Raw genomic sequence first — 25,461 nt, 5'->3', positions numbered from 1 at the left:
AAAAATAACTCAAAGTCATTGATCTTTGATGTATGATGTAATGGAAAATATCTACATGTGATTTAGCGAGCACATTGACTTTTGTTCATTCTCCTTTCTATCATTTTCACTCTGTTTCACTGCTATTGTCCATTTTTCATTCTTCTTTCTTTCAACTGGCCATGGGCCTTCTTTCCTCCAATTACTCTGTCCATAACATTCAAATGTCACCTTCCTTCAATTCTCGTACAGCCTCCTGAAAATATATGTATACATATTTCAATATTTACAGTATCAGCACAGTTTCAAGTGCACAATACTGGAAGATATTGTAGGTTCTAAAAAAGTGAGAATCCCACTGAAAAAATACAAGTCCAGGACACAAATATTTGTTTTCTGAAAAATCACAGACCCAGTTTAAGCAGTGACATTTTTGGACCCCAGGAAATTGGTTTCCCTTTCCTACACCTTGAAGGATGGTAAGATGTTTTTAAACCAAAAGAAACTGGATCCCCTTTCCTACACCCTGAAAGGTTAAAAGATGTTTCTGAACCAAAAGAATCTGGATCCCCTATCCTACACCCTGAAAGGTTAAAAGATGTTTTTGAACCAAAAGAAACTGGATCCCCTTTCCTACACCCTGAAAGGTTAAAAGATGTTTTTGAACCAAAAGAAACTGGATCCCCTTTCCTACACCCTGAACAGTTAAAAGATGTTTCTGAACCAAAAGAAACTGGATTCCCTTTCCTACACCCTGAAATGTTGATTTTTTCTTTAACCAAACGAAATCGAATATCCATTCCTACATCCTAAGGGTTAAATGATTTTTTAGTGGATCTTGTAAGTGTTGAATACATTAATTTCTCTCCAGAGTGATCATATCATCAAAGTTTTCATTTAATTGCTGTTATGATATCATTCCTTTGCCAATTTCATGTAATATCATTTCAATCTTGCTAAATGTCGTACGATTACTGCAGAAGGAGATTCCCTCCTTTCAACCATGGGATGAGGAAAAGGAAAATTCCCAACATGGATACCTGTCCAGAATGGAGAAATTTAAGTCGTGTACTATCCTGAAAAATTCCTGCAAGAGACTGGTGTTATGGCTGACTAAAAGATTTCAGTGATTTGCTTTTTGTTTGCCAGGTTTATTGCCCTTTGAGCAGCCAGGGTCACTTTGAGTCTGAGTATCTGGTGGATATGCATACCTCATTAACTGTATGAAGCCCTAAAGTGTCTTATCCATGGCATATAAAAATATAGTATATATATATATATACAGTAATCATATTGTTATTAAAAAAAATAAACTAATTTTGGATGCTTTTAAAATAGAAATTTGAAAAATCGCAGCATTATTTACGCAGAAAATTGCCACTAAAGGGCTCTAACTCTCTTCAATATTTCAGCCAATGAGAAGGCCAGGATCAGTAAATTTTGTCTGAAAGGCTGTGGCAATAGGCTATGCGTACTGAGTAGGTTTAGCCTAAAAATCATGATCTCTGTATCCTGAGGCACACAAACCTTTGGATCTTAACTTGAAGTTGAAAAATCTAATGCTTGATTGAGAGAGCTATCATGTGCTCTGTTGAACTTCAGGGAGGACAATTAGTGTGCAGCAGAAACAAGACACAAACAATTTGAAGCAAATTTTGCTTATAAATTGGTAATATTTGTTTCATGATACTAAATTACATCAAAATTGTACATAGAAATGCTTGCTATATACTGGTAAATAAAGATTACAACTTATCATAAAGCAACGAAGAAAATACTGACATGTCAACAGAATTGTACCAAGTAATTCAAACTTCAATGAAGCAAGGGCAAAATATGAAAAAAAGAAAGATTTACATGGAGACTCTGGAAAAAGCATATTCTGCATTGGCAAATCTTGTCATGTAAATGTTGACCAATGAAAGTAATTTGAAGTTTCCAAATGAGAACAAGGTATACAACAACAGAAGCATCAGGCATGAAGGAACAAACTATGAAAATTTAAATAAAATGTTTATATATTTATGTAAAATATCAATGATTGTAATTAAAATGGTAAACAACTTTTAAAAATGAAACATTCACAAAACCTACCCTGAAGCGTTCTTCTAAGAGTGAAAATTCAGAAATAAGATCGGTGATGGCATTTGTAATTGCTTCCTGTGGACAATATTCAGCTGTTGTCTGAATTCTCACCACAAATTTATGTTCCAAAGGGTGAGGATTTTTATAGCCTGCAAACAGGACCTGAGGATCTTTACGTAGCTGACTGTAATAAAGAAATATAAGCACATCTAAAATTAATGTTATCTAATTTTTTTTTTTAATTCTTACTTAAAACTTTGACATTCTGCATTATTCCAGTATATAGACAGGGCTCTCGATCTGCCAGATTTGGGGCCGATATTCGGTATATCCAATTTAGACTCCAGGTTTTCCCAATTCTAAGGAAAACGCCGCTATTTTTCCCAATACTAAGGTCCCCGGGCCCCAGTCCCAAAATGGGATGTGACAGCCCTGATAGAAGAAATATTGGTTTCATTCGAAAAAAGTAAAATTAATTTGTTTACATTATTGCCAGTTTTTGCTCTATATGTGAATTTGAAAAGCTGTACTTGTATATATTTACTGAAATCCGGATATGATTTTGAAAGCATGAAGGATATCTTACGCAGTGATCATGTTGCCCAATGTGTGATCCTCTTTATTTACTGTGAAGAGAGCTGCATTAGGAACCTTTGTGTCTTTTTCAATATTTATCCTGGAAAGAAAGTCAGTGAAATGTTTAAAATTATAATTGATTCACATTATGTACACATTTTTCGAGAAAGTAGCATGCATTATATACCTTAAGGAGATAGTTATTTCCTCATTGTTGACATTGAATGGTTTGGCTAGTAGTAGTGCCAATATATTCATAACCATCCCATTTTAAACGTTCCATTTAACAAAATCGTATCCATGTTTTACGAGAGCTCCATATCTAGTTCTAGTTCGAAAAATCGCGGATAGATAGTCAGAACCCTAATTTGGACTACTTTTGTTCAGGTAATTGCTGTTTCGATGCCTACTGGAGGAATCCAAATAGAGAATGTAGTTCGGAGTGCATTGTCAACTTCAACAGTTAAATTATCAAAATATTCCAGACGTTGATACGTAGTTTGTACGTCATTCCTAACAACCTTCAACTCAGACAGATATTGGTGAACAGAACAATTAATCTTACTTTTTCTCTCCGTCAAAAAGGAGAAACGTTTCAAAAGTTGGCGGAGCATTCATTCTGGGTCGATCTCATGTGTTGATTTTCTACCGGAAATGAAATATCCTGTCCTCCGCATAAAACCTTATTACATATTCTCATTTTATTACATCGCTTAGTCAAACAGTTTGTATGATCAAAGAGGCACAACGTCGATGATGTTTTGTCTACAAACATCAATCACAAAACTGAAATCAACACTTTTGATTTTTTTTATTTTTTAACTGCGGAGATTAATCAGGGTTATATACTTCCGGTTGAAATTCAACGGAAGTTTATAGGCATTCTCAGGTAAAATTGGGGGGACCAAATGCAACATTTTGCAAAATTTCCACTATATTGAGTTCAAGTGAGTATTGCTTTTGGTATTTTAATAGTTTACATCTACAATTATCTCTTCGTGCATTTAAATTTCGACCAATTGGATAGTTTGTTTACGTCAATTTACCAATTCGATTGACTGAGGATGAACAGATGAAGACAAACACAGGTGTTTATAACATAACACTTTGGTTGACTTGTACGTTTTGTAACATCTTTTGTTATCGATTTGCTTCTCTATATTATTAGTTTACTTCTTTATTTCAGGTTTCTTTACTAAGCAACATGAAGCGCAAATAGTAGTTGGACCCACACTGCCGTTTTAACAACAAATAATTACTTATTATGACGGAATGAAGTTTTATTGAAAGTTATTTGGTGCATCAGGTTGATTGACTACACACACAGAATGCGCTGTCGGATGAGATATCGCACAGGATGGACAGTGTTTTTACTTGTTTGTTCGTTGATCGGGGTATTTCTAACCTACAGACAAATCAGTAATTCTAAACGTAATGGATCATCATTTTACAAAAAATCAAATCCAAAATTCTATAAACCTCAAGATGCATTTTTGAAAGAGTTTCACCAAGATTATGATAATCATTATCATAGCAATCAAAATTCTGACAGAGATTCTGTAAACGTTGAACAACAGGTACGTCCAGACTTCAGTGGTCAAAATTTCCAAGGTGGATCATTTGGTAGAAGCAGATTGGTTGCCAGAGAACCAGCTGACATTATGAGTAACAAGGATGCAGTCAACAGTGGTAACACACCATCTATTGACAGGACACTGAAGTCAGAGTTTCTGAGTGTACTGAAAGATTTGAATCCTTCTGATTTGGGGAAGGCTCCGGACGCAATAGAAATGGCTCTTAAAGTTAAGACATTCCTCTTGGACTTGGACATATATAGCAAAATGACTTGTAAAGATATTGATTATCTTCGAGTGTCACGTTCAGTAAAGATTACCCGTCGTAAATTTGTCGATCAGGCTTTCATTGACAAAAGGGGGTCCGAAGTCATCATAAAAAGTCAGGCAGTGGATTTGGACAGTAAGATCAAATGTATGCAGTCAAGATATGATGCGGACAAATGCCAGGTGATGGGAAACTACAATTTATTACGAGAGATAGTATTCTTGACGTTACTGAAACATCCCATCATCATTAAGCTTCAAGGTTACTGTATCAGGGGTGATAGCATCAACTACAACATCAGAAAGAAAGGTGTTATTCTAGTCACTGAGCCAGGCATGTCTGTGAATATTGGAAACCTAGCATCATACAGCTGGAGGTCCAAAATCCTGGTAAGTGTATTTATAAAGTTAGAACCTGAGTTCATAATGGTGGAGGTCAAGAATCCACCTGGTTAGGGTATTTATAAATTAAGAACCTTATGTCACACAGAGAGAGGTCAAGATTACAGCTGGTAAGGGTATCTATAAATTCAGAAGCTAACGTCATATACAGAGGGAGGTCCAGATTACAACTGGTTACGATATTTCTTAATTCAGAACCTGACGTCATACAGAGGGAGGTTCAGATTACAACTAATTATTGTGTCGTCTGCAGAGCTGGCGGATACATAGGGATCACTTTGTCCGTCATCACATGTTGGCGGCATCCATATGAAAGTTTTCCGGACTTTTTTCGGTTATGCTTTGAGTTATCAAAATGAAATTTAGTGTATGGCTTCTTGTCGGAAGGGTACAGATTCAGTTTGATTCCTGGTTGTCTGTGACCCTTCTTTGCAGAGTAATGCCCCTATGAACTTAGAAAATTCTCTGGGAATATTGTTTTCTGGACTTTCTTTGGACCATGACACTTTATGCAGGCAACACATACAGTTCCAAGGAACTCTTGTTATAAATATAAAACCTGATCACAATGTCGGACAGGTGGAGGTTGAAAATCTTGGTTATCATATTATACAGCAAGAGCTGGTATCACAAGGGCCATTCTTTTCTGTAAATAACAGCTGTAGCTACACATAAAAGTATTATGTGGGACAACAGCACACACTAACACAGCTTACACACCCATGAATAACCTGTTTTTTTGTAGAGATCTGTACTAAGGAGTATAAACATATGCATGTCATCTAGCAAGCAAAAAGACTTGGAATGATAATACTACTTTAGAGTTATCAATAATTTCCATCAGTTTTAGTTTTGTATAGAAGTTGTTAAAAAAGAAAGAAGATATATATATAACATCACTATTTGGAGAACTGTACATTAAAGATACAGTTGTATTTATAGGTTTCATCACACTGAGAACATGTACCCATTTTCTTTTCACAGTATGCCATACAGTTGACAGATCTGCTGAAGTACCTGGAAAACAGCCCTCTTGGGAGTCTTTGTATAGGGTCTGTCAAAGCTTCTGACTTTGTATTGGTGGATCAGTGGATTAAGCTGGTGGATTTGGATGAATTGTCTTTTGAGGAAAAAAAGTGCCAGGTGGAATCAGACTGTAAAATCAGTGGAGTAAGCATGTACAGTGAGTATTGAGGCCCAGATCATGTACAGTGAGTATTGAGGCCCAGATCATGTACAGTGAGTATTGAGGCCCAGGCCTAGTACAGTGAGATTTTAAGCCCTGACTATGTTCAAAAGTTTTGAGGCCCTGATCATGTTTCAGAGTCCTGACCAGGTTTACTGGGTGTACAGGTCTGATTTTGTACAGTGAGTTTTGGTGCCCTGACTAGGAACAGTGAGGTTTTAGTCCCTGACTGTGTTCAGCTGGTTTTGCTCAAGAGTCTGGCCATGTTTTATGAAGTTTGAGGCCCTGACCATGAACAGTTAATTTCTGCCCTGACCATGTCCAATGAGATTTGAGGCCCTGGCTATGTTTAGTATGTTTTGAACCCTATCCATATGCCATGGATGTTGGAGCCCTTGTGGTTAAATACACCAAGAATTTAGAGGCCATAACCATGTATAGTGAGTTTTTATGTCCAAGCCATGCAAGCAGTTAATGATATTGTGTGTGAAAATCTAAAGTGGTTAAAAAATAAAAAAGCAACAAACTGCATATATGATCTACCTTGTATATCTAAGTTAGTAGAACTAGTTTCACTAAGAACTTCCAACCTGTAGATTGTTTGAAAAAGATCTTTACCTGCTTAATATTTTTTCAAGCTTTATTGTAGAAATTCAAACATACTAAAATCTTCAGCTATTCAAATAAACATAACTAAGATAAACATGGTAGATTTATTTTTTTGTACATTCAAAGTTAAATTGATGTAACCCAAAACCAAATTTCAGTTTCTTGTTCACTTGATTTCTGGTTAAGGTAAACCAGAAACTTACTATATAAATGTTTCTGTATCTTGTTGATTTAGCGTAAGTACATCAAAACGTTTACATTGTGAGGAACTCTTCTGTTTATTATGCGCACATATGTTTCATAAATAAACTGTAAGCTGTAACAGATAAATATACACACTGTATTCTGTTACATTTCAAATATGCATTATGTCATATGGAAATTCAATTTTCATTTTTATTCCGTTTGATTTTGAAAAATACACAGATTTAAAATAGTAATAAAAATCTCCTTTATTTTTTTATCTAAATCTGACGGGTTCCCAGTAAAAAGTGAAATCCTTTATCAGATGTCCTGAATGCCATTTCTTTCGTCTTCAGAAATTCCTTGTGAGAATGGACGCTGTGTTGGTAGGAATGTTAAGCAGAACCTCAGAACTTTGGGTGTTGAATTGTTGGAAAAGCTGCTGGTCAATCCACCTCCCTCTGAAAGTGATAAAGTATCTCAATTGAAGCAAAAGATCTTGACTCTGGAAATCACAACATCACAGTTGATGGAAGAGCTTGATCAGCTTAGATCAACAGCAGGTAAAATTTTCTTTAGCTCTTAATACCATATCTTGTGTTGTAAAATTGCATAAAATGTGGAAAATTTCTAACATGAACATTTCCAAACCATTTTCTCATTTGTCTTATAGGATTCTTGGTGTGAAATTTATATACAGATGTTAAAAGATATCTGTTTATTTGAGTCTGCTGCAAAGTTTCCACAAGATCTTATTTTTTTGCTCCACCTTTGCTTTGCAAATTCACAATCTCAGATAACAAACCCCCTTTGTGCTGGATTTCGGGCTAATATGATTGATATTACTGAAACTTTAATTCACAACTTTGTTATTTGCAGTTTGGATTTCACTATATTGACTTCATTAATGAAAACTCTTATTCATCGATACTTGTATGTGAAATCTCCATCTTCAAATGTAAAAATCCCAATAGATTCATTTATGACCATGGGTTTTCAGAATGTCAATTCGAATCAGACTTTGTCCGATGTCCTTATAGGAAAGCAAGTAAAAAGCATATAATTTTAAATACACTTAGCTTATTTGTTGCACTTATGCCTTCAAAAATTGATGAAATTAGCATTACAACTTGGAAGACAGCAAAATAATTTCTTGTGCATTTGATTTTCTATCAGTTAAAGCCCAACATAAACAAAATGGTAAGTTTTTGTAAACATTTCAGTTGTTTATAATCACTGTGATTCAAATTATTTTTAACATTAATGACATTAAAGTAAAAATTTGATAATAGTTCTAATATTAATACTACAGTATTGAAAATGTCTGATATTGATTATAATTTGAATCGTTGTGATATGAGAAATATTGGTACATTTTATATCAATTCATATATTGAATAAAGATATATTCATTTTAAATGCACATGGAGATGTTGTATGGCACTGACATCCAAATAAAATTCTCTGTTTATTGTAAAGGGTCCGATTTTTTTTCTTACCTTATAGAATTTAGCTTGGCTGGCCTTTCAGTGAGCCAAATATAGTGCTGTGATAACTTGTTAAACAGAAAAATTGACCACGTCATACAATATGAAACATATATGCATTTTTTGAAGTTATTGAATAATTTTCACTTTATGATTAATTTATTGAAATTAATTTTTATATGACCTTTAAATTTTGTTGGTTTTTTGGGTCTAAATTGCAACTTTTTAAACACCAATTAGACTTGTTGAATAATATTTTCACAGCAATCTCAATCATTGTCATTTGATTTTGATATTTGTGGAGAGGAGTACTGATGATAGGAACCTTTATAACTCCCTACTAATGTCGCAATCTTATAGTCGGTTTAACAAGTTTGCACCGGGTCAAGGTTTGTCTGTCTAATTGTCCATCTGTCTGATTGTCCATATGTCTAGGCAGTGTCTGTCTAATTGTCCATCTGTCTAGACAAACATTTCTCTAAAATACAGCAATTACTGGTATGTCATGATTTGCTAATTGATTCTCAGGACTAAATTGTTGCTAGAGCAATCACACGTGTATACCATTGAGGAATATTATTTCAAATTGATTTAGTTTCTAAATATCATAAGAAAATCAATTTTTGGTTCATTAAATGATGAAGTAAAGCAACAAGCCCAACATAAATAATGAAGTATCGTGGAATAACGCATAAATATGTTTTCAACTCATTTGTGATGTTATTTTTTTTTTATTTTTTTTTAATTTTGAGAAATATCAAGATTCGTTTTATTGAGTTAAGTGTGTGTCATTGAAATAATTCCCTTGAAAATATATCTACTGGTATGTAAAGGTGCTTATGATATGTATTCGTTTCCCGAGTTCTGTTTTAAGATCTTACGATTATTGTGTTTTTGTGTCTGTTTGACTTACCACTGTACTTACTCTATTGATATAGTTAATCAATGTGTTAAGCTTTGTAACCTGCCCAAACTACTCATGTTTTGTTCATTAAAGCTCAAAACAATAATAATAATAAAACTCACTTTTAATATGTTCAGTATTGATTGTAAATGGTTGTCTTTCCATAATTCATGATCAGAAAAAAGATCATTTTTAATTAATTATTGATTAATAATCACCCCGCTTTTAAACTCAAATCTCTGCATCTCATATACGATACAACAAACTTTCAACAGAGAGTTTTGTGGTTTAATTTACAAATATATACAGTTAGGGGTTAGTCTGGTTTAGGTGTATAGTCTTTGTATCATTTCATGAGGATTGTCAACAGAAATTGATAGAAAATTGACATAGAGTAATTTCAACCATTTAATTGATTTTGAAATACAATGTATTTAGTCAATCAACAATGCTAGTGTTAATTATGGACATTGGAGACATCTGCTATATCAAACGAACATCATTGTGATGATTAACTACGAAGTAAATGCAGTGTTACTATTTTACCATGAAATGTTGGTACATGTTTATATATGTCAGGACAAATTCCATTTCTTTCTTACCAACGTCTGGATGTATAGAAAAATTAAGTCTGGCACTCAAAAGATTCACAGAGTCCTTGTTTACTAAGTTTAAAAATTAAGTCTGGCACTCAAAAAGATTCACGGAGCCCTTGTTTACTAAAGCTTTTATTACAAAATTTGGTGGTAAGTGAAGGATTTTTTTACTATTTTTCAGTAGTATGTTTCTGTTTTGGTTACCCTACAAATAATTTCAGTACGGTTATCTTGTTGAAACCATTATTATTAACTTTTTTTATTCAAGAAATAGGTGATGATTCTTTAACTTATGTAAAGAAGCCAAAAGGAAGCCTTTTTTTAAATGATAAGTGAATTGTGTAATATATGCTTTGGTGAACCCAAGTTCTTGTTCCAACCACATAAGTATAAAGTTTGTGTGACTCATTTTATAATGCTAATGTACCTGACAGACATAAAGTTTGTTGTACCTGACAGATATAAAGTTTGTTGTACCTGACAGATATAAAGTTTGTGTGACTCATTTTATAATGCTAATGTACCTGCCAGTTCCCTTACATTAGATTCTTTGTGATCTGCTTTGCCTACTAGAACTTATACAACTGTAAAGTTAGTGTTTGATCTTGGAGCTTAACGTTTGTAGAATTACAGTTGTAAGTAGATTACATTGGGATGGGACATACAAGATTTCCAGTGTCAGTCTGGCATGTCGCTTATTTCCTGTTACACAATCCCATTTTGGATCTGATTAATGTCATGTCTTGACAATCTCTGAACAGATATGGTTCATATTTGCCCCCAAAGTATTCTTATTGATATAAGATGGTCATTGATCAAGGTCAAAGGGCAATGACCATAGAAGACAACTAATGCAAATTTATCAAACAATGATACTAACATGCATTTGAGAGAAGGCATTTATGTCTGACAGACATTTTCACATTTTAGATAAACATGCATCTGTATTTTTTGTTACCAAAATCTTTAACCAAGTTTTTGTTCAATGATTTGCATGTGTTTTTTTAGAATATTGATGAAAACAACATTTGTCAATTATCTTGTAAATTTATTTGTTGCACTTTAATTTTGAAAAAAAAAGATTTTTATCATTTAAATTTGAATAATATGTATCATAAAAAACTTGTGAGACACCTTGATTGTTTTGATTGGATTGAAATTCAGATGGGTTGAAAAAAAATCAAATAAAAAATTATATTTCAGCTTGAAATAAATGATGTGCAGAAATTTTTTAGAGCTGTATGTCACAATACTGAAGAAAATATCATATAGCCGCAACAAAATTATCAGAAAATCCAGGTATCCAGAGTTCAGATAAACAGGATGTCAGCTAGCCGACTAGTCAGATTAAACAGGATGTCAGCTAGCCAACTAGTCAGATTAAACAGGATGTCAGTTAGCCAACTAGTCAGATTAAACAGGATGTCAGCTAGCCAACTAGTCAGATTAAACAGGATGTCAGAATGACCAATAGTGATATTAAACAGGATGTCAGAGTGGCCAATAGTCACATTAAACAGGATGTCAGAGTGGCCAATAGTCACATTAAACAGGATGTCAGAGTGGCCAATAGTCACATTAAACAGGATGTCAGAGTGGCCAATAGTCACATTAAACAGTATATCAGAATGTCCATTAGTCACATTAAACAGGATGTCAGAGTGGCCAATAGTCACATTAAACAGGATGTCAGAGTGGCCAATAGTCACATTAAACAGGATGTCAGAGTGGCCAATAGTCACATTAAACAGGATGTCAGAATGTCCAATAGTCACATTAAACAGGATGTCAGAATGTCCAATAGCCACATTAAACAGTATATCAGAATGTCCAATAGTCACATTAAACAGGATGTCAGCTAGCCGACTAGTCAGATTAAACAGGATGTCAGAATGACCAATAGTCACATTAAACAGGATGTCAGAATGTCCAATAGTCACATTAAACAGGATGTCAGAGTGACCAATAGTCACATTAAACAGGATGTCAGAATGTCCAATAGTCACATTAAACAGGAAGTCAGAATGTCCAATAGTCACATTAAACAGGATGTCAGAATGTCCAATAGTCACATTAAACAGGATGTCAGAGTGACCAATAGTCACATTAAACAGGATGTCAGAGTGGCCAATAGTCACATTAAACAGTATATCAGAATGTCCAATAGTTACATTAAACAGGATGTCAGAATGTCCAATTGTCAGATTAAACAGGATGTCAGAATGTCCAATAGTCAGATTAAACAGGATGTCAGAATGTCCACAAGTCAGATTAAACAGGATGTCAGAATGTCCAATAGTCACATTAAACAGGATGTCAGAATGTCCAATAGTCACATTAAACAGGATGTCAGAATGTCCAATAGTCACATTAAACAGGATGTCAGAATGTCCAATAGTCAGATTAAACAGGATGTCAGAGTGTCCAATAGTCACATTAAACAGTATATCAGAATGTCCAATAGTCAGATTAAACAGGATGTCAGAATGTCCAATAGTCACATTAAACAGGATGTCAGAGTGGCCAATAGTCACATTAAACAGGATGTCAGAATGTCCACTAGTCAGATTAAACAGGATGTCAGGGTGACCAATAGTCACATTAAACAGGATGTCAGAGTATCCACTAGTCAGATTAAACAGGATGTCAGAATGTCCAATAGTCAGATTAAACAGGATGTAAGAATGTCCACTAGTCAGATTAAACAGGATGTCAGAGTGTCCACTAGTCAGATGAAACAGGATGTCAGAATGTCCAGGTGACAGTTTAGTGATTTTCTGGAATGGGGTGGCAGCATTTTTGCTCCTTATTTGTGTAGTCAATCCAGAAATTAATTTGTGTGCCAACTGGTTGTATACATATAAGTAGATTTATTGAGCTATGTTGATCCACACAATCCTGCATCCAGGAAATAGTGATTTTTAAAAAAATAACTGTGAATATTGAGCTCCGCAAAAATAAATGAGAGAAAGTAAACCAAGTGTACTTAACATTTTACTGCAGAAATATGTAGTGTTCATGTCAAAGCTGAAATATTTTCAACCATTTTTGATAACCTTTGCTTTATTTATGGTTGATGTGTTTTCATCATCTTTGGTCACTACTCAGTCATTATCATATATATTCAAGCATTTTTAAAGTTTCGAAATGTTAGAAACTCAAACTCTTGGAAACAATAAGAAAAGTATCATTTTTTTTTTTTTTTTTTGCTCTAGAAAAATTGGATTCATCACAATGGAAACCCGTTGTAAAACCGAAAGTTCCTATCCAGCCAGTAGTTAACCAACAGGAAATGGAGAAACGCAGAAGAGAGGAAGAGATCATGGCTAATAAGATTTTGCCTAACTTTGGCAAGGTGAGTCTGCCTAACTCTATGCTGGTTGCAATATGAACTTGTCAAATTTAATGTTTTTAAGATATGGTAGGTGTGTAATAATTATTGTAAGATTACCTTGTCTAACTTTTTATATGGTAAGCTTGACAAGATATTCTGCCTGTATTTAATATATGGTGGTTAATCATATATAATAAATCATTATGGAACCTGCCTAACTATGGTGATGTTTTACTTTCATGTTTGCAAACTCTTATATGAAGTTTTGAATTTATTCTTTTCACAAAACAAGAAATTTTATATAAATCATGTTAAAAAAAATTTGATAATTCTAATGAATTAAGAAGTGTAGTGTTAGCAATTTTATAACTGAGTGTGTTATTTCAATTAAGCCCGACGTGCAGCATGACTATGTGCGAATAGCTGAATCCAATTTTCCTGGAATGAATGACTACACATGTGCAGCATCCCGTGTGGCCTGGGGATGTGTGATCACGGTGCATAGCCTCACACAGGCCAAGGCGACCTGTGACTCTGATCCTGTTTGTAAAGCTTTTGTTGTGTTTACCTCCAACCCAGATATTGCAAGTGAGTAGCTGAGATTAAGATTACGTCTGTTAAATTGAGTTAAGCGTCATACTTAATGTGACAACATTAAAATTCTTACCTGCAGGTTTTGAGATTTTTTCTCCCTTCACCTCACAGAGGTTATTATTTATTTAGCTTAAACATCTTGTGTAATACAACGTTTGTCAAAGTTGATACGGTTTTCTACATGGTTACATTATAAAAATTGATTGTTTGACCAATCTGAGAGAAATCATTTATCAGTTATTTGAACCAAAGAGAATCAACTTGTTCACTTTTCTAAAGCGTGACAGGAAGTGTACAGTAAATAACCATATATTATCATTTTATATTAGTTAGTTCTTGCTGGTGTTGCCCTTTGGAGTTTTTCGGTACAAATAAGAACTTCTTAAGGAAGTGTCACACTTCTCACACACATCTTCTAGCAAAGCTGCTTTGAGCCTGCTCTAGTTAATATAAAAATCTAACTGTAGTCAGTGGTCAGGACTTCTAGCTGTATTTCATCATTTGAATATGATCCGAGGTTTCGATGTGTTGTGTTCCCAAGAACTAGCCTGTTTGGGATCAAGTTTCAGGCCTTGAGTTTGTCTAACTATTCATTCAACTTGATGTTCACAGGAACTACCAGAACTTTGTACAGTGTACATACCGTAATAGAAGTATGCAGTGGAATATCACAGCTTTTTCTGGAGGTTCCTTGGGGCTGAATGTTGGGCCCAATCCCAATTGAAATTATTTCTTAATAAGGCCAAATTTCCAAAATACACAAGTTCCTTTCCAATTAACCAATTTTCTTCCCGAAATGAGATAAAAGGCCCATTTCTAAATATGTGGGAAAAACCCTGATATCAATTATTAATCACTGTTTACATGGGAATGTTCATCATAATTGATCAAAGTTATAGTATATAATTGTCGAGGTATTCAACATACTTTGACAATGTGTTTTGACTCCAAAAATAAGTTTTGACTCAAAAGGGACATGTCTATTTAACATGTATTTTGACTTTTCAGATTTGTGATTTGACTTCTAAATTAGACAAAATTTCAAGAGTCAACTGTATGCCCTGATCTTTGATGACAAATTTGTTTGTTTCAGCTTTGATGACAATGGTAGCAAAGAATTCAGGCACTACAAAACCGGAACGAAACGCCGGAGCAACACTTTTCATCAAATCATCTGAGACTGTAGGAAGAGGTCAGGTTGGAGGAAAAGCTGCACCAGTGTTTGTTACACCTGCTCCCGAGGTCAAACCCTCTAAAGAAACACCACTAGAATGTCTAAAACACACATTAAATTTTACTAATGATGCCCGGGTTGCCCGTGAGAGGCGACTAATGGCACACCTGGGGCTCAAAGGTAAGGAAGAAATATTGTTCAGAAATTGTACCATTGTAATGGTCCTGTGGTTAGTCCGACTCCTTCTCTCTTGTGAAGAAATCAATAAAACTCACTACAGAAAATGGTATTTTCAGACCAAATTTTGGTCCAAAATTGATGGTTGTTGGTCACATTGTACAAGTGGTTGTTCTTCACAGTAATTATTTGAACTGTTCTGAAGTAGTTATATAGACAGGGAGTCACTTTATACAAGTGGAAGTTAGGAATTAAAAGAGATGAACTCTGTTGACACTGATCTGGTATGTTTGGAACATGTCTGTATCCCATCGATTTTAAGCTCCTGTATATCCAAGAAAAAATGCTAGTCAATTTCTATTTGTTGTTAGAAAAATAAAGTATCTATTAGCTAGAAACACAGAAAAAATGAGATTGATATACAGTATTAATTTTGATCATGATATTGACCTTCAACTGACCTTGAATTTCCTTTAAAGGTTTTAGTGATGGCGATTGGGAGGCTAAGATGCTCACTCAGAAAATTGTAAAAGCACACAACATGAAGACCGGCAAGACTGGGTCAAATATTGGAGGCAAGATGCAGGTAGACCTACAGGGGCTGCAGACAGAGAAACAATTCCTTCGTGGCATCTTCCTTGCCGAGTCAGGACCATATCAGTACCATATTGCTCACATGGCGGCCTTTAGACTGGACCGCATACTTGGAGTAAGAAACAGCTTTACTCTTTGTGTCATATAATAAGTTCCTTATGTATTATAATCACAGAGTAATAACTTTGACAATTTTTAGGTCATCTGACCCGAAGGGTCCGATGACCTATAGTCATCATGCTTCGTCCGTCGTCGTGCGCCGTGCGCCGTGCCCCGTGCGCCGTCCGTAAACTTTTCATTCAAACGACTTCTTCTCAAATACTAGAAGGCACAGAGGATACTGGCATGGAGCTCTACCAAGTTTGTTCAAATGAATGACCTTGACCCACTTTAAAGGTCACAGGGGTCAAATATGTTAAAATCTTTAAACAACTTCTTCTCATTAACCAAAAGGCTCAGAGTGTAGATATTGGGCCTGTGACATGCTGGGGTGAAGGGCTACCATGTTTGTTCAAATGAATGACCTTGACCCACTTTAAAGGTCACAGGGGTCAAATATGTTAAAATATACAAAGGACTTCATCTCAATAAGCAAAAGTCTATGAGTGCCGATATTGGGTCTGTAGCATGCTGGGAGGAAAGGCTACCAAGTTTATTTAAATGAATGACCTTGAACAACTTTCAAGGTCGCAGGGGTCAAATATGTCAAAATCTTTAAATAACTTCTTCTCAAATACTAGAAGGCCTAGGGGGCTAATACTTGGCCCATAGCATGCTGGCATGGAGCCCTACAAAGTTTGTTCAAATGAGTGACCTTGGCCCACTTTCAAGGTCACAGGGGTCAAATATGTTAAAATATACAAAGGACTTCATCTCAATAAGCAAAAGTCTATGAGTGCCGATATTGGGTCTGTAGCATGCTGGGAGGAAAGGCTACCAAGTTTATTCAAATGAATGACCTCAACCCACTTTCAAGGTCACAGGGGTCAAATATGTTAAAATATACAAACGACTTCTTCTCAACAAGCAAAAGTCCATGAGTGCTGATATTGGGCCTGTAAGATGCTTGGAGGAGAGGCTACCAAGTTTGTTCAAATGAATGACCTCAACCCACTTTCTAGGTTTGGCTTGCTTTTTGTCAGATGACCGTTAAGGCCCATGGGCCTCTTGTCTTAAATGTATTATACTGTTTTATCTTGATAGATGGCATAAGAAATACTTTCATTAGCCCACCTGGTCTGTCATCTGTCCATTCATCTGTCAACTTTTTCTATAAATCACAACTAATGATGAATGACTGAGTGAAGTTTGGCCATGTTTGGTCCGAATCATTCTTTGGGGAAGGGGACTCAATTTTGTATAAATGGTTTGTCTTTGCCTCCAGGGGCCTCAGGGGTAGGGCTGAAAATTGAAAGTTTTACAAGTTCTTTAAAATCCCACTTTTCCTGCAAGAGTGATGGATTTTACCAGAATTTGGGATTTCTTTAGGGAAGGGCAGATCAATTTTGTAACAATGATTGGTCTTGGTTCCTGGGGTGTGATGGGCAGGGCCAAAGAGGGAAAGCAGAGCAAATAATTTAAAATCCTACTTCTCCTGTACGAATAATTGGATTTTGCCCAGATTTGGTCTGAAGCATTCTTTGGTGAAAGGTGATCAATTTGTGTAAAAGGTGTGTTTCCACCTCCTAGGACGGGAAGAGCTGGGCCAAATAGAAATTGGTAAAAACTTTTAAAATACTTTCCTTTAATTTAGATTAATCAATTTCAGCAAACGATACCAGGTGAGCAAAATAGGCCCTATGGACCTCTTGTTTGATTTCTGACTCTTAAATCAAGTTCAAAAATTAGATCCGGTAACCAGAAATCTGAAAGTTTGAAATGCAAGAATGCAATATGTAAAAATTTGACATGAATTTGAATGGGAATGAGAGTTTTCAGAATCAACAGATTTTATATATGATTTCTTATTAGCTGTATCATACTCCGCCTTCCATGCTATGGTCTCTATCCAAGGCTGACCTGGAATTTGTGAAGGGAGATAGTGGATGGAAAAACATCCTGAATACACAAAAATCTGAATTTGGATCACTTACAGGTAATGTTTCACAAGTTTTCCTTTTTTTCATGAATTTAATATAAAAGAATATCATGTGTGTTATGGAGTTTTGTCATTAACATGAACTTGTAATGTCATTGTATTGTCTGTAAATCTCCAGTTTTAGCACCACACTATTCTTATATTGTCTGTGTCCATCTGTTTAGTCCTGTCATATCAAGTACTGTTCTCTTCTGAATCTTTGTCATATCTTGATAACCTCTCAACAGATTTGGTTCACATTTAAACAGAAATATCGTAACATCAAGTTCTACACCTAATCACATTTAAATGCATGTCGGTCAGAGTTACAAGGTTGAAGGTCACATTTGACAATTTATTATGTGGCAGTGTGAGTGGTTAGAGATAATTATTATTATATGTCGGTGTGAGTGGTTAGAGACTATTATTATTACGTGTCTGTGTGAGTGGTTAGAGACTATATTATTAATATGAGTCAGTGTGAGTGGTTAGAGATTATTATTATGTGTCGGTGTAAGTGGTTAGAGATTATTATTATTACTTGTCTGTGTGAGTGGTTAGAGACTAATAATATTATGTGTCTGTGTGAGTGGTTAGAGACTAATATTATTATGTGTCGGTGTGAGTGGTTAGAGACTGTATTATTATCATGTGTCGGTGTGAGTGGTAGAGACTATATTATTATCATGTGTCGGTGTGAGAGGTTAGAGACTATCCAACTATGATATTTTGATACATGGTATAGTAGCAGAAGTATGTTGTGCTCTTGGCATTTTCTAGCAGTACTAAAGCCTGTATTGTAAAGGTGATATGTAGATTATTAATAAATAAAATTGGAGATTGTTCTTTTGATGACAGTATATCAAGAAAACCATTGAATGCCATCACAGAAGTTAAAATTGTCATTCTTCTCAACTGGTCTGCACTCTCTGACATTTTGTACAGGTTTGCTCACTGCCTCTGTACCTCGTGTGGTGAAGAATGAGTCTGTTTATATCAACAAACTGGACGGAATGACTGCAAACATTGTGCCCTTCTCTCGCATGGAAAAGATGCAATTGGAATATGTGCTGTTGTGGTATCTTACGAAGACTCTTCACTCCAAAAACCTCCATCTTGGTTACAAAGGTATGTTGCTGAGTCTCTCTGAAATGGAACATCTTGACTTTTTTCCTCAAAATTTCCATAAAGTTAGGAAAGTAATTTTTGCTTCCCATGTAGGTAAACCGAAGAATTGCATTTTTGTATCTTTACGTAACTGCATCCATAAATTTTCTGTACTCACCATAATAATATTGATTATTGTTCTTCAATAGTTTTATACTTTATGGCTAAGAGGTCAAAGGTCATGCTTTTTTTACAAAACATCTCACAAATTTGAGATTTGAGTATTAAGGTCACACCATAAAGTGTGTTATGATAACCCCAATTCAGATTTTGGGATCAGTAAGAGGTCAAAGGTTACATATGACAACTTCTGAGGATTTGGAGTGTATATTTTTCAGATCCCTGCTTACTTTTTTTTTGTAATCTAAGAGGATATTTATGTGTAGGTCACCTGATCAACTTTGAGGCTGACCAAGCTTTCCAGGACACTAGTCTGGACCTACTAGGATACTTTCATCACTGTCAGTTCCCTAATGTGGTGTACAAGGCCATGTACTGCTTCAAATGTCCAGCCAAGTCTGGACAGTCATTACACTCAATATGTTCTCTAGGCATGGAGGTTAGTATGTGGAGAAAAATCAAAGAAAAAAAACATTAGAATTAAAAAGGATAAAAAAAGAGGATTTTTTTTTTCAGATTGTGTGTCCATTTTGCTAAATATAGACTTAACAACACAACTTTGACAACAAAAGTAGACTTAACAACAAAATCTTGTTGAGATAAGTAGACAGAACACAACCTTGACAACAAAAGTAGACATAACAACACAACCTTGACAACAAAAGTAGACAGAACAATACAACCTTGACAACAAAAGTAGACAGAACAACACAACTGTAACAACAAAAGTAGACAGAACAACACAACTGTAACAACAAAAGTAGACAGAACAACACAACCTTGACAACAAAAGTAGACAGAACAACACAACCTTGACAACAAAAGTAGACAGAACAACACAACTGTAACAACAAAAGTAGACAGAACAACACAACTGTAACAACAAAAGTAGACAGAACAACACAACCTTGACAACAAAAGTAGACAGAACAACACAACCTTGACAACAAAAGTAGACAGAACAACACAACTGTAACAACAAAAGTAGACAGAACAACACAACTGTAACAACAAAAGTAGACAGAACAACACAACCTTGACAACAAAAGTAGACAGAACAACACAACCTTGACAACAAAAGTAGACAGAACAACACAACTGTAACAACAAAAGTAGACAGAACAACACAACTGTAACAACAAAAGTAGACAGAACAACACAACCTTGACAACAAAAGTAGACAGAACAACACAACCTTGACAACAAAAGTAGACAGAACAACACAACTGTAACAACAAAAGTAGACAGAACAACACAACTGTAACAACAAAAGTAGACAGAACAACACAACTGTAACAACAAAAGTAGACAGAACAACACAACCTTGACAACAAAAGTAGACAGAACAACACAACTGTAACAACAAAAGTAGACAGAACAACACAACTGTAACAACAAAAGTAGACAGAACAACACAACCTTGACAACAAAAGTAGACAGAACAACACAACCTTGACAACAAAAGTAGACAGAACAACACAACCTTGACAACAAAAGTAGACAGAACAACACAACCTTGACAACAAAAGTAGACAGAACAACACAACCTTGACAACAAAAGTAGACAGAACAACACAACCTTGACAACAAAAGTAGACAGAACAACACAACCTTGACAACAAAAGTAGACAGAATAACACAACCTTGACAACAAAAGTAGACAGAACAACACAACCTTGTTGAGATAAGTAGACAGAACACAACCTTGACAACAAAAGTAGACAGAACAACACAACCTTGACAACAAAAGTAGACAGAACAACACAACCTTGACAACAAAAGTAGACAGAACAACACAACCTTGACAACAAAAGTAGACAGAACAACAAAACCTTGTTGAGATAAGTAGACAGAACACAACCTTGACAACAAAAGTAAACATAACAACACAACCTTGACAACAAAAGTAGACAGAACAACACAACCTTGACAACAAAAGAAGACAGAACAACACAACCTTGACAACAAAAGTAGACTTAACAACAAAACCTTGTTGAGATAAGTAGACAGAACACAACCTTGACAACAAAAGTAGACATAACAACACAACCTTGACAACAAAAGTAGACAGAACAACACAACCTTGACAACAAAAGTAAACAGAACAACACAACCTTGACAACAAAAGTAGACAGAACAACACAACCTTGACAACAAAAGTAGACAGAACAACACAACCTTGACAACAAAAGTAGACATAACAACACAACCTTGACAACAAAAGAAGACAGAACAACACAACCTTGACAACAAAAGTAGACTTAACAACAAAACCTTGTTGAGATAAGTAGACAGAACACAACCTTGACAACAAAAGTAGACATAACAACACAACCTTGACAACAAAAGTAGACAGAACAACACAACCTTGACAACAAAAGTAAACAGAACAACACAACCTTGACAACAAAAGTAGACAGAATAACACAACCTTGACAACAAAAGTAAACAGAACAACACAACCTTGACAACAAAAGTAGACAGAACAACACAACCTTGACAACAAAAGTAGACATAACAACACAACCTTGACAACAAAAGAAGACAGAACAACACAACCTTGACAACAAAAGTAGACTTAACAACAAAACCTTGTTGAGATAAGTAGACAGAACACAACCTTGACAACAAAAGTAGACAGAACAACACAACCTTGACAACAAAAGTAGACAGAACAACACAACCTTGACAACAAAAGTAGACAGAACAATACAACTTTGACAACAAAAGTAGACAGAACAACACAACCTTGACAACAAAAGTAGACAGAACAACACAACCTTGACAACAAAAGTAGACAGAACAACACAACCTTGACAACAAAAGTAGACAGAACAACACAACCTTGACAACAAAAGTAGACAGAATAACACAACCTTGACAACAAAAGTAGACAGAACAACACAACCTTGTTGAGATAAGTAGACAGAACACAACCTTGACAACAAAAGTAGACAGAACAACACAACCTTGACAACAAAAGTAGACAGAATAACACAACCTTGACAACAAAAGTAGACAGAACAACACAACCTTGACAACAAAAGTAGACAGAACAACACAACCTTGACAACAAAAGTAGACAGAACAACACAACCTTGACAACAAAAGTAGACATAACAACACAACCTTGACAACAAAAGTAGACAGAACAACACAACCTTGACAACAAAAGTAGACAGAATAACACAACCTTGACAACAAAAGTAGACAGAACAACACAACCTTGACAACAAAAGTAGACAAAACAACACAACCTTGACAACAAAAGTAGACAGAACAACACAACCTTGACAACAAAAGTAGACAGAACAACACAACTGTAACAACAAAAGTAGACAGAACAACACAACTGTAACAACAAAAGTAGACAGAACAACACAACCTTGTTGAGATAAGTAGACAGAACAACACAACCTTGTTGAGATAAGTAGACAGAACACAACCTTGACAACAAAAGTAGACAGAACAACACAACCTTGACAACAAAAGTAGACAGAACAATACAACTTTGACAACAAAAGTAGACAGAACAACACAACCTTGACAACAAAAGTAGACAGAACAACACAACCTTGACAACAAAAGTAGACAGAACACAACCTTGACAACAAAAGTAGACAGAACAACACAACCTTGACAACAAAAGTAGACTTAACAACACAACCTTGACAACAAAAGTAGACAGAACAACACAACCTTGATGAGAAAAGTAGACAGAACAATGCATCTTTGACGAGAAAATGAGTTGTGATATTGATGTGAGAGTCAAGAACAGATTAATGTACTTGAAGAGATGAAATTCCTCCCCTATGTATTATTTATCGTTGTTGTTACTTTTTTTTAAGAAACAAAGACACTTTGAGGACATTAAACTGAATATTATTCACAAAAGAATGACACCTGACCTGTAGATTTAGGTCAAAGGTCAAATAACTGCAAATTATTGTAACAGAACAAAATGGAGATTCTTGAACAAAATTGAGATTGAAATAAGGAGATATCATCATTATCTAGCAATAAGAACACGTCTGATAATAAGCCTACCCTTACATGTATATACTATGTTAAAATATGAACAATCGCTATTTTATTTTGCGTAATAAGCCCACCCATTCACTTTGAAAGTGTTGGCAACCTGGATGTACTGCGGGTAAATACTATATATATTTATCTACAAATTTGTTTCTGATGATAAAAAAAATGATAGGCATGTTAAGTTTCTGCTGATCAAGAAAATTATGGTCTGCTTGTTTTTAACTGTGTTACAGGTGGTTGATCAGGTGTTGGATGCAGGTTACGAGAGACCTGATATATACGTCAATCACCTGAACTCGGAGGAAATAGCCTCTCAGATTAATGTTGCTGCTGGAAATGTTCTCAAACTTGTTGACATGTGTATTAAGGCTTTTGGAAGGGAAAAGGTGCTTTATTGATGTGACAACTACATCTTGCCATTTGACTGAAATTTTCTACATGAGCAAAGCATGTTTGCATTGGAGGTTAATATCTAAAAAATATGTTTGTCACAAGAAGTGATTCGTCTTCGAATGTAGAGAATTTTGAGGAGGCAAAGAATGTTGTTCACTCTGTTTGATTTCTCAACAGAGGAAGGAGATGCTTGTCTCTTTGGAAAACATTTGCTATTGAGATTGATTTCTCAGTGAAGAGAAGACAGTTTTCCACAAAAGGTTGATTTCCTCATTGGTGGAAGGCATGTTTACTTATTTGTTTTAGATTTTTAGCAAAGAAACAAGTTTGTCACACAAGTTTTGTGTTAGCAGTATGCCAGTGTTTGCCACAGAGTGCAAAGTATCTGTGTGGTAGAGAATTTTAAATTCTCAGATTAAACAAAAATCCTATTTGTACCCAATTCACTTACAATGTCTTTTGACGATGCTCTTGGTTTGACTATGGAAATTGATCCCATATGAGTGTGAAAAATTCTCTCTGTTGAAAATCAGATACATTGAACAAGTAGATTTATATTTTGAGTCAAAATAACATTTTTTAACCAGAAAATTTACAATTCCTACAAGTTTTAGGTTTCATACTGACAAATTAGTTGTACTGCATTAATCAGTAGATTTACTATTGTTGTCAAAAAAATAATCTCTTATATTTTGGCATGCCATTCTTTTCCGACAAAATATTCTCTTTCTGAGAAAAAATACATACATATACTGGCAAAATCTGAGATATAAGTATAGTGCTGTGTAGGGTGAAGTGCTGTAGAGATTGACATCAACAAATGTTTCAGTGACTAACAAGCTGATGTTTTTACTTTGTAGATATGTGTTGACTGAATTAATAACCAAGTGTTCAGATTGTGATTGCGATGTCAATGTTTAGTTAATTTTCATATATTTATATTGAAGTTGTTTGAAGTTTTGTTGAAGTATTTTATTGTGGCATTCAGGAATCCTTACGAAGAGGGTGACCAGTTCTATAACATTCAATCGCGCGTGTGTGTGTGTGTGTGTGGAAATTATATCCCTGCCAACTTTGCCATCAATCAGGAATAAGGTTCTTACTTAATTCAAAATCATAGAACCAGTTTGTCATAATGTTAATTGTTGATTTTGAAATTTGGGCACAAATTGTTCTGTGGCGCTGCCTATGTTGAAATAGTCGTTCTCCAGCCTGTTTCCAATCAATGACACGCCCCCAAATATTGTTAGCTATTCGTTGTGTGTGTGACTACTGTACATTACATTCCATATTGTTGAACAAGCGTATTTGTCTTTTGTGTATTAACACAGGCAGCTAGAAAAGCGGGCCAAGACTTGTTAATCCAGAGGCATACGGAAATAGTATCCGTTACTGTTAAAATTTTTTCTTTGTTATTGAACATGAAAGAATTTTATCGTTTCTTTCTTAGCTGGTACCAACTTCTTACAATGTTTGATTCGGTTTTGAATTTTCACAATGTTTGAATTATACATATATGTGTACAAAACTACTCATTAAAACTTAGCTTGATGTGTTGTTTTTTCTGTGTTAATCATATTAAATTTTGTGATTTGTGACTTTAATTTTTTTTCAATTTCTTGTAGTTTTGTTCACTGTTTTAGTTTTGTCCTAAAGAAATTAGTTGTAAAAAGACTCTTAATGTTCACTGAGAAAGAAAAATGAGAGAAATTTATTTTTTACTTTTCTCAGATGTGAAGAGAAGTGTTATCATTGAATGAATTGTTTGATTGTGCATATTTCATGTTTGAGCTTTGGTTTAAAAAGAAAATTTCAAGAAGTTGGTGCCTCTACAGGCAGGCATTTTTCCTAACATTATTTCATTTGTTACCATAGTAAAAATTGTTATTATTTTGATTTATCAATGAAATTGAAGGCATGTAAATATGCGCAAAATGTCATGTTT

At 34.9% G+C, this 25,461-nt stretch overlaps 2 protein-coding genes across 2 annotated transcripts; one reads left to right on the top strand and one right to left on the bottom strand.

The window, feature by feature from the left end:
- Positions 1 to 22: 22 nt before the first annotated feature.
- Positions 23 to 3,350, bottom strand: LOC132565384 (DNA-directed RNA polymerase II subunit RPB11-a-like). Its single transcript, XM_060230023.1, has 4 exons — positions 3,206 to 3,350; positions 2,651 to 2,740; positions 2,074 to 2,248; positions 23 to 235 (listed from the first exon to the last, which is right to left on the bottom strand). Exons 1-4 carry the CDS (start codon positions 3,256 to 3,258, stop codon positions 200 to 202), a joined length of 354 nt encoding a protein of 117 aa, XP_060086006.1. The 5' UTR covers positions 3,259 to 3,350; the 3' UTR covers positions 23 to 199.
- Positions 3,351 to 3,968: 618 nt separating this feature from the next.
- Positions 3,969 to 23,521, top strand: LOC132565388 (uncharacterized). Its single transcript, XM_060230027.1, has 11 exons — positions 3,969 to 4,871; positions 5,868 to 6,066; positions 7,218 to 7,424; positions 13,064 to 13,203; positions 13,575 to 13,770; positions 14,870 to 15,130; positions 15,607 to 15,836; positions 17,693 to 17,816; positions 18,744 to 18,926; positions 19,352 to 19,524; positions 23,357 to 23,521. Exons 1-11 carry the CDS (start codon positions 3,969 to 3,971, stop codon positions 23,519 to 23,521), a joined length of 2,781 nt encoding a protein of 926 aa, XP_060086010.1.
- The last annotated feature ends 1,940 nt before the right edge of the window (positions 23,522 to 25,461 follow it).

The sequence above is a fragment of the Ylistrum balloti genome, unplaced genomic scaffold, assembly GCF_031769215.1.
Source record: "Ylistrum balloti isolate Yb309-2 unplaced genomic scaffold, AGI_CSIRO_Ybal_v1 Utg369720, whole genome shotgun sequence".
Classification (NCBI taxonomy): domain Eukaryota; kingdom Metazoa; phylum Mollusca; class Bivalvia; order Pectinida; family Pectinidae; genus Ylistrum; species Ylistrum balloti.
Note: the sequence above shows the minus strand (reverse complement) of the source record. Positions and strands in the feature narration are given on the sequence as shown.

What these genes read in the sequence shown, in the direction of transcription:
- LOC132565384 (XM_060230023.1), bottom strand. Translation starts at nt 3,258, where the DNA reads ATGAATGCTCCGCCAACTTTTGAAACGTTTCTCCTTTTTGACGGAGAG. An exon ending in CTTTTTGACGGAGAGAAAAA is followed by an intron (nt 2,741 to 3,205) that starts GTAAGATTAATT and finishes CTTTCTTTCCAG; the next exon opens with GATAAATATTGAAAAAGACA. An exon ending in TCTTAGAAGAACGCTTCAGG is followed by an intron (nt 236 to 2,073) that starts GTAGGTTTTGTG and finishes ATATATTTTCAG; the next exon opens with GAGGCTGTACGAGAATTGAA.
- LOC132565388 (XM_060230027.1), top strand. Translation starts at nt 3,969, where the DNA reads ATGCGCTGTCGGATGAGATATCGCACAGGATGGACAGTGTTTTTACTT. An exon ending in CTCCAACCCAGATATTGCAA is followed by an intron (nt 13,771 to 14,869) that starts GTGAGTAGCTGA and finishes TGTTTGTTTCAG; the next exon opens with CTTTGATGACAATGGTAGCA. An exon ending in CCTCCATCTTGGTTACAAAG is followed by an intron (nt 18,927 to 19,351) that starts GTATGTTGCTGA and finishes ATTTATGTGTAG; the next exon opens with GTCACCTGATCAACTTTGAG.